Source organism: Aplidium turbinatum, chromosome 10 (genome assembly GCF_918807975.1).
Source record: "Aplidium turbinatum chromosome 10, kaAplTurb1.1, whole genome shotgun sequence".
NCBI lineage: Eukaryota > Metazoa > Chordata > Ascidiacea > Aplousobranchia > Polyclinidae > Aplidium > Aplidium turbinatum.
This window is the reverse complement of record NC_137481.1, coordinates 24,202,231-24,210,897: the sequence shown is the minus strand read 5'-3', so window position 1 is coordinate 24,210,897 and position 8,667 is coordinate 24,202,231. Positions and strand designations below refer to the sequence as shown.

At 41.1% G+C, this 8,667-nt stretch overlaps 1 protein-coding gene across 1 annotated transcript; it reads left to right on the top strand.

Annotated features, from left to right (window-relative positions):
- Window positions 1–1,518: 1,518 nt before the first annotated feature.
- On the top strand, window positions 1,519–4,982 carry LOC145779082 (uncharacterized). Its single transcript, XM_082590653.1, has 2 exons — window positions 1,519–2,140; window positions 3,100–4,982. Exons 1-2 carry the CDS (start codon window positions 1,519–1,521, stop codon window positions 4,980–4,982), a joined length of 2,505 nt encoding a protein of 834 aa, XP_082446779.1.
- The last annotated feature ends 3,685 nt before the right edge of the window (window positions 4,983–8,667 follow it).

Below are 8,667 nucleotides of genomic sequence, written 5' to 3'. Positions count from 1 at the left end.
AAAAACAACAAGAATCGTTGCATTATGCTACGGTACACCAAATGTCAGTTTTCAGCTAAACAATAACATTTACGAAAAAGAAAAATAGCACAAAATCACACCCTCTAAAGAAATTATGCAGTTCGTAAAAAATAGCCTATTAGCCTACTTTCTCTTCGGAAATTTTTCCGAAGATCTAAAGTTTTTTAACAAACTCTTCTTTTGACTTTACAGCACTTGCAGTGGGCTAACATTAACCTACAACATAAGCAAGTGTTAACTAAAAACATGAAATGGGAACACAATAATTGTGTGTCTGACGCTCCCTCAAAAACGCGCAGTGTGAAGCACAACAAAAGTGACCGAGTACAAGAAATGAAGTTCACTTGAAGCTTGAGCGGAGATGTAAACCAATTAATAGTTAACAGACTCACATATTTGTAATGTAGGCTGTCAATTGACAAGCTTGGAAATTGGAGTATCAAAATCCTGAATATATAAGCAGGTTTTAACATTTTTCCCTGACGTAGCTTTGAACACCAAGTTCCTGAAATGTCAGGAAAAATCCTGACGTAAGGCAACCCTAATTAAGTCCGACCGTATTACCCAAATAAGTCCAACCGAAGTCCGCAAACTGACTCATAAGCCATGTTGAATTACCCATTAGGCCATAAGCATCCATTAGTGACTTTAGCATCCACAAGTAACCCTACCTGTATGAGATTTTACGCCCTTTACTTTTATTATTGTTCCGTAGTTGCGGTTACCACATTTTAGTTGTCGTGTGCTGCTGCGAAACCTTCCGAAGTTTACCGTGACAGAATTGTTTTGTAAGCAAGTTAGCTAATATTTTTATGTGCAGTTTTTTATCTGTAAATATCAGCAGCCGATTTGAGGTAGTAAGGGAATTCTTAAGTTTATAGTGAACATATTGTACAGTAGTTTTTGTTAGTGAAATCCGTGTGTGTTCGGTTTCAGTGCACTGTACAGTTAGCCTAATTATTTTGTATTCATGTTTTTCAAGACAATTAGGCTGTGAATTGTCATGTGATCAGTACGTGTGGAGCACATAAAAGTTTGGTAAGTGCACTGGCATGTTTGGTGGTAACCGCTTAATTCGTTGTTTTATGTATTTATGTTCGTTGTATTATTATTCCACAGTAAACCGTCCTGCAAAAATCTACTGAGTGTGTCCAGTGTTGCCAGGTCGCGTTTACTCACAAAAAGAGAATCTTATCAGAACGCGAGCGTCACGCTCCACGGCGCTGTGCGTGAAGCTGATACAGTTTACAAACTCTTTCATCGAGACGAAGAGGTGTCCTTCGCTCAGCTTACAATATTGGTCGATACGAAGAGGTGTCCTTCGTTCAGTCTACAAACTTTTCATCAAAAACGAAGAGGTATCTTTCTCTTGTGGATTGAACAATAATTTATTCTTGTGCCTTCATATTTTTTCTTGTGCCTTTATATTGATACTCTTGTGCTTTTGGTAGCTTATTGTGTATTTTGTTTTTGGTTTAATTTATCTGTTTGGGCGCCATGGCTGATCAAGTGACTGAAAAAGCACGTGGTTCGGGGGAGGTGTTGGGTAGGACAGACGGGCTTGGTTCGGAGGTGGCGGTGCATTCCACAGGGAGGGCTTCAAAGTCTAAAAGCTTGGTTGAAGGTGTTTCTCAGGCTCACTCAACCAAAAGCCATCATTCTAGTCATAGTTCAATTAGTATTAAACGTAGAGAAGGCCGCATAAAAGTTGAATTGGCCAAACTCGCTTTGAAGCACCTCGATGAGGAAGAAGCTGAGAAAAGAAATCAGATAAAAAGAAAAATTGAGATGGCAGAAGCTGAGGCTGAATTGTGGGATAGCATGTCGCAAAGGAGTAGTTATATCACCCTAGACTGCTATCAATCAGAGGATAAGAAGTCTCCTCACATTGATCCTGTCGTATCTCAGTCTCCCCATATCGATCCAGTTGTGCCCCAGTCTCATCGCATGGATCCTATTGCACATCAGTCTCATCACATAGATCATGTTGCATCTCAGCGTCGTCACATGGATCCTGTTATACCTCAGTCTCATCACATGGATCCTGTTGTACCTCAGTGTCGTCATATTGAAGTTGGAGATCGATTTCTCCCCAAACCCTCTGTGGAGAAATTCGAAGGTGACCCCATGGACTATTGGGCCTTTGTTAATCGGCTGAGGTCCATGTGGCAAATAAAGTTTATGATGATGATCTTCGATTGGTTTATCTGTTTCAACGTTGCAGTAAATCTGTATATGAAAAGGTGAAGCATCTTGCCAGTGAACGAAACAAGTCTCGAGCGTACAGTATGGTGTGGCATGAGTTGTATAGTAGGTACGGCCAACCTCATGTTGTCTCACGGTGTTGTGAGCGTCGTCTTTTAGATTTTTCTAGAATTTCGCAAAATGATGCAGAGGCATTAGAAAGTTTTGCAGTTTTAATGGAAAGATGCTTGGCAGCAATGGAGGATGCTGGAACACCTTCGCCCATGAATTCTGTGGACTTTATTAGTTCTCTTGTTAATAAACTTTCTGTGGATCTAAGAAAAAATTGGGTAGATAAAGCTATGAATGTGCAAGAGGACTACGGGAGAGTGGCTGAGTTTTCAGACTTTGCAGAATTTGTTATTTATCAATCACTGAAGGCTAACTCAGTGTATAGTAAAATGCTATTTCCAAAAATTGTAAAGAGTAATACAAACGACAGTGGCCGTAGTCACCGGGTATTGACAGCTCTAGCTGATGAATCATCCAAACCCATCCCACATTTAAAATTTGATCAAAAGCGTTGTGTTTGTTGTAATGCAGAGCACAAATTAGATAACTGTGCCCTATTTAAACAAAAAACTCCTAGGGAGCGAATAATGTTTGCATCGAAACTTGGATTATGTTTTAATTGTTTATACCGAGGCCACAGAGCAAACCAATGCAAACTTACTGTGAGATGTAACTTAGATAAATGCCATGGTATGAGTCACCATCGCTTGTTACACTTGCCTCCCACTGGCCCAAGAAGTGCTTCGATGGTAGCGAATAATCCCGAAGCAAGAAATTGTATGCAATGTTCACTTGTTCGTATGAATTCTTTACCTTATTTAGATATCGTACCTGTAAGGGTACGTAATGGTGAAAAAGAGACACGAACCTATGCTTTGTTGGACTCCGGTTCCAACAAATCATTTTGTGAGCAAAGTTTGCTTGATGAGTTGAATGTGAGTTGTACTGATAATATGGAAACTCAGTTTACTTTAAGAACTCTCACCACTAGCCGCCATCCTGAAGTTATTAATACTTCATCTGTTAATTTAACTGTGCTTCCTTTGGTAGAAGAAGGAGAATATGAACTTAATGGCCTTGCTGTGTTGGATGAGATTTCAGCCAAACCCAACAATCTGCCTGATGCCACTTTGTTGAGCGAGTTAGATTATTTGCATGATGTTTCTTTTCCTAATTTAGTGACTGGAGATGTGACGTTGCTGTTAGGCAATGACAATGTGATGCTGCATCGGTGTCTTGAAAGTAGATTCTCCCCTGACTCAACAAAGTACCCAGACGCAGTGAAGACGCCATTAGGCTGGGTATTGAAAGGTCCTGCCTTGGTTGAGCAGCAAGAAATTTCCAGTTCTGGATTCTTTTCATCGGCATTTGACTATAAGGATTCTCAATCGCTGTCTGATGTAATTATTGATGATGAAGGAACTATGTATCTTTCACCGTTGGAGCATGACATACCCCATGTTGAAGATTTGCTCACATGGATTGGTAACAACAAAGAAGCAGCAGAGTCTGGGTTGAAATACTCAAAAGAAGATGTAATTGCTCATGAAATGATGAAACGCCATATTGTCCATTCTGATGGGCATTATGAGCTACCTCTTCCCTGGAAAAATGATGCCGTTGAAATGCCTGAAAGTAAAAGCATGGCTGAAAAACGTCTATCCACATTAAAAAAACGGCTATTGCGAGATGATGAGCTTTGCAAACGTTATGTGAAGCAGATGGAAGATTACGTCGAGAAAGCTCATGCTGAAATTGTGCCTGAAAATGAAATTAACACCAAAAATAAATCATGGTATCTGCCACACCACCCAGTCATAAATCTAAAAAAGCCGGATAAGACGCGCATTGTGTTTGACTGTGCTGCAAAATCACATGATCAATCTTTAAATGATTATTTGATGAAAGGTCCCGATCTTGTCAATTCTTTGGTAGGTGTGCTGATGAGGTTTCGCAGCCACCGTGTTGCAATTGTTGCTGATATACAAGCGATGTTTCACCAAGTGAAAGTGACAGTGCGAGACCGTGATGCTCTCAGATTCCTATGGTGGCCTCATGGCGACATCAAGCAAAATCCTGTCCCTTATCGAATGCGAGTGCACTTGTTTGGTGCTCGTTCATCGCCTAGTTGTGCCGCCTTTAGCTTGCGCACATGTGCTCGAGAGTATGGTAAATTTTTTGACTCTAATGTTGCACAGAACGTGTTGAATTCCTTTTACGTGGACGATTTTCTTTCCGGCACTAACAACAAAGATGCTGCTATAAAATTGGCCAGTGACACAAAACAGCTCTTATCTCTGGGCGGCTTCAATCTCACAAAATGGGTGTCCACTTGTAATGAAGTGACTAACTCCCTTCAAGAACCAGATGCGCCGAAACCTATGCAAGAATTGAACTTGGCCGGCAAGCAAGAGAGAGTGTTAGGGATAGTTTGGAATGTAGTTGATGATGACTTTCGCTTTTCCGTAAACCCTCCTGATAGAATTTTGACACCACGTTCAATGTTGTCTATTATGAATTCCCTGTTTGACCCCTTAGGTTTGGTCGTTCCAGTAGTTCTAGCCGCACGATTGTTGTTTCGTGAGACATGTAGGCTGGCTTTGGACTGGGATGAAAGAGTGCCCATTTCTATTAGCAGGAAATGGGAAACTTGGGTTCAAAGTCTAGGACAGTTGAGTGATGTACGCATACCACGTTTTTATTAGATGAGGTTGTTCCAGACAATTGTTCACCTAATCAAACGTCATATAAAAACCGTTCAGGTCTACTGAATCTTAGCGTATTACGTCATGGAATTTTTCCTAAAAATGAGCCAAAATTGCACCATCGTTCGTAAGACTTGTGTCAAACCTGTTTAAACATGAAACATTGGATCACCAGCTTTGAACACCTGTTTGAATTGCGTGACAATGTTTTTCATTATTGCGTCACAGTACTGCGTACGTGAGTTTGAGATATTGCTATCTATTCTGGTCATTCGTGAAATGGTTGCTTGAGAGTTAGTCGCACATTTAACTGTTTGCTTAGTGCTTGCTAACTGGACAAAAATTCCGTCTTTATCTAAGTAGTTTGTATTGTAGTGACAGTTTTTAGAGGCGTACGGCGTTGCGTCCCATTTTCGATAGCCGCGGGCTAATTTTACAGAAATACACTTTTTGAATAGAAGTTTCAGAAGAGTGTTTCTCTTTCGGTCATTACATACAGACGAACGGATCCGGGAACTTTATGTTACAATTTTCCCACGAAGAGATTATGGTTTACCGCTGTGACCATAAATAATAAAGACAGAGTTGTTGGTTGGTAGGCTACAGAAGCAAAGAAATAATAAAAGAAGATCTTGTTGGTTGGTAGTCTACAGAAGCAAAATAAAATTAAAGACATTTCTTCTCAGTTTGGTACTGAAGAAAAATAACTTTGACATTCATTGGCAAGAAAGAAGATTGAAGACAATCCATCTGTGCTTGAAGATTCAAGTCGAAGAATCCAAGCAAGTTTTGTGGACTTTTGGACTTCATATACTCGTACAGCTACGGTATCGTGCATTTAAATTCTTTTTTGTATTTTTTACGGTCTTTGCAGTTAAGTTTTTTATAACTACTGTAATAATTTGTGTGTTTGTGTAACTTAATTTTTTTAATTGTTAAATTTAGCCCCAACATTTAATATGTCTACACTCGGTGGCGACAAGGACTCGACCGCCGTAGACTCGACTGAGTTTAAGCCTGATGATGTTCTTTGCGGTCGGGCAGGCCATTCTGGGGAGGGACCCAGTAACGATGAGGCTAAGTCAGTTCGAGAGGCCCGGCATCTTAGAAGGGATATTTTGACTCAAATTGGGGAACTTTCTGTAGCCCTAGGTTCTTTGAGTGATAAGCAGGAACTGTTAATTTTTAGATCTAAGTTCTCTACTTTGGAAGAGGATTTACGGCATTTCCATGCTCTTTTGACTAAAATTTTTAACTCTGCAATCTTGGCAGAACTTCGTGATAGGGTAGATCCCGAATTTAACTCGTTAAAAAATGACTTCGAAGAAAAAGCAAGAGAGTTCTCAGATATGTTGGACGCTGACATACATCCTGAGGATAGCGCTTCAAATGTAAGCACTAGGATGTCTGAGAGCTCGTCACGGATAGTTGCACAAATTAACCTGCAACTAAGACGAGAGGAGCTCCAGATACAAGCCGAGGCCGAAGCGAGAGCTTCTGAGGCCACCGCGAGAGCTGAGGCCGAAGCGAGAGCTGCTGAGGCCGCCGCCAGAGCTGAGGCCATATGAGCTGAGGCTGCCGCGAGAGCGGAGGCCGAAGCGAGAGCTGCTGAGTTCGCACTCAAAGACGCCCAGTTGAGGGCTGAACAACGTAAGGAGGTAGCTTTAGCTGAATATCGATCAGAGGTGGGCTCCCGGCGTAGCTCTAAGAAGGGATCTTCTAGCCATTCCAGAAGTGAACATCATTCGCAGTTTAATTTACCTAACCTTTTCCAGACGCCTGTTCAATCTGTAAGTGGACCAGTGCAATCCACACGTTTTCAAACTGTTTCAGGAGGTCTCGGGGCCGCAGCTAAGGATCTTCCGAAGGATCTAAAGCCAAAGCCTGCGAGTTTTAGTCGAACTCTTCCCCCAGAGCGTACAGGTCTCGGGGCCGCCATTAGTAGTAATGCTTTGCCCTCTTCACAGTTTTCTGCGCCGCTAGTTTTTGATCGCCCAGCTACACGTAATTTGCATGATTGTGAGAGGCGTATCGCGTCTCCTGATTTTAACGTGTGTGAGGATCGTGATCGTGCTGTGCATGTGACTGAGCCCCCTCAGCCCCTTAAGGGATATAGCTTGTCTTCTCCCGCTAAATCGAGTTCTCAGCAGCAGGATTGCTTTTTTGAATACCAAAATAATAAGACGTTTTTCGATAAGGCAGCCTTGATTGGTTACGATGGTAATAATATGCCATTTATCTTCTTTAAAAATCGTGTTACGGCCTTAATGGCAGCTTCTCCCTTTAAAGGAACTCGTTTGACTTTGTTACAAGCAGCTTGTGTTAGAACAGCTGCGCAAACGATTGCTAATTTGGTTTCCGACACTCCTGGCTTGTCAGAGGAAGACAGGATAGAAATGTCATTAGCTCGCTTGTCTCAACGTTTTGGAGTTCGTGGAGGTCTTTTCGCCGAACCGGAAATCAAGAAGTACCGCTATGGTAGCAAATTGACTTCGATCTCTTCCAGTGATTTGAAAGAGTTTAAAGATGAATTGTCGCAGTGTCTGCTTTACGCGCAAGCTTATGGTCAGCGTGACAAATTGGAAGGACGTTTTGTTTTGGATTTGGCTAAGCGACTCCCGTTTGACGCTAAGCAGCGTTATCTTGACTTTTTAGGTGATCAGTATGGCGGTACTGATGAGCCTACTTTTCAGAGTTTGTTTGATTTTGTAGTACGGGAGGAAACGCGCAAGTCGACTGATTTTAGCATTATGCTAATGGGCGATTCTGGTGAGTCGCAGCATTTTAAAAAGTTTGGCAAAGGAAAATTGCCTTCTTGTCCGGTTAGGCAGACGTCGGTAAAACCCCATCATAATGTGATTTCAGGGAGTTCGCAGTACTCGACTGCTGTTGGCGCACCGCGCGGTGGTGTAGCCAGACGTAGTGACATACCGGCATGTTTTTATTGTTCGTCACGTGGTCAAGTTGAATATCATTTTTTGTCTAATTGTAAAGAATTTTTGCGCTTGACACCTAAAGGTCGGAGAGATGTCATTGTGAAAGCTGGCAAATGCTTGAATTGTTTGCGCCAGCATATGGTTAGGGATTGCGTTCATGCAAACAACTGTCGTAAGTGTGTCCCTAACAACGATAGGAAACACTATTTTCTTCTGCATGATTTTTATGTGACGTCACGTGATTCTCTGGATTCGATTGGCAAAGATGATGCTGGTGCCAGAGTTCCTGTGCGTAATGTTAAGATTGGAAATGTTAAAGCAGCTTTTAACCCTTTGAGGACCGTTGGTACATATGTGTACCATGAACTTTTTCCACGATTTCTAATCATTTTCTTGTAATTATCAAAAAATATTTGTCTCTAAACGTTTCTTAAATAGATAATCTATTTATAAATAAAAAAAATTTGGAAATTGTATTTTGTTTTAGCTTTGCTTTAACTGGTTTTGTTTGGTGAATTGGTCAGGGTTTGAAGCGGTAAACTTTGAAAGATCAACAAGACAAGTAAAAAATAAAAAAATAATATAATTTTTATTCTAAATCAATGTTTAGTGATCAATCTGACTTATCCCATCAGTTAAACCATAAAAAAATTAACAAAACATGTTGCTAGACAATGCTAAACTTTTGTGGTACACATATGTACCAAAGGTCCTGAAGGGTAAATTCTATTAGTCTAATGGAGGGATAT

What these genes read in the sequence shown, in the direction of transcription:
- LOC145779082 (XM_082590653.1), top strand. Translation starts at nt 1,519, where the DNA reads ATGGCTGATCAAGTGACTGAAAAAGCACGTGGTTCGGGGGAGGTGTTG. An exon ending in CTCTGTGGAGAAATTCGAAG is followed by an intron (nt 2,141 to 3,099) that starts GTGACCCCATGG and finishes TACCTTATTTAG; the next exon opens with ATATCGTACCTGTAAGGGTA.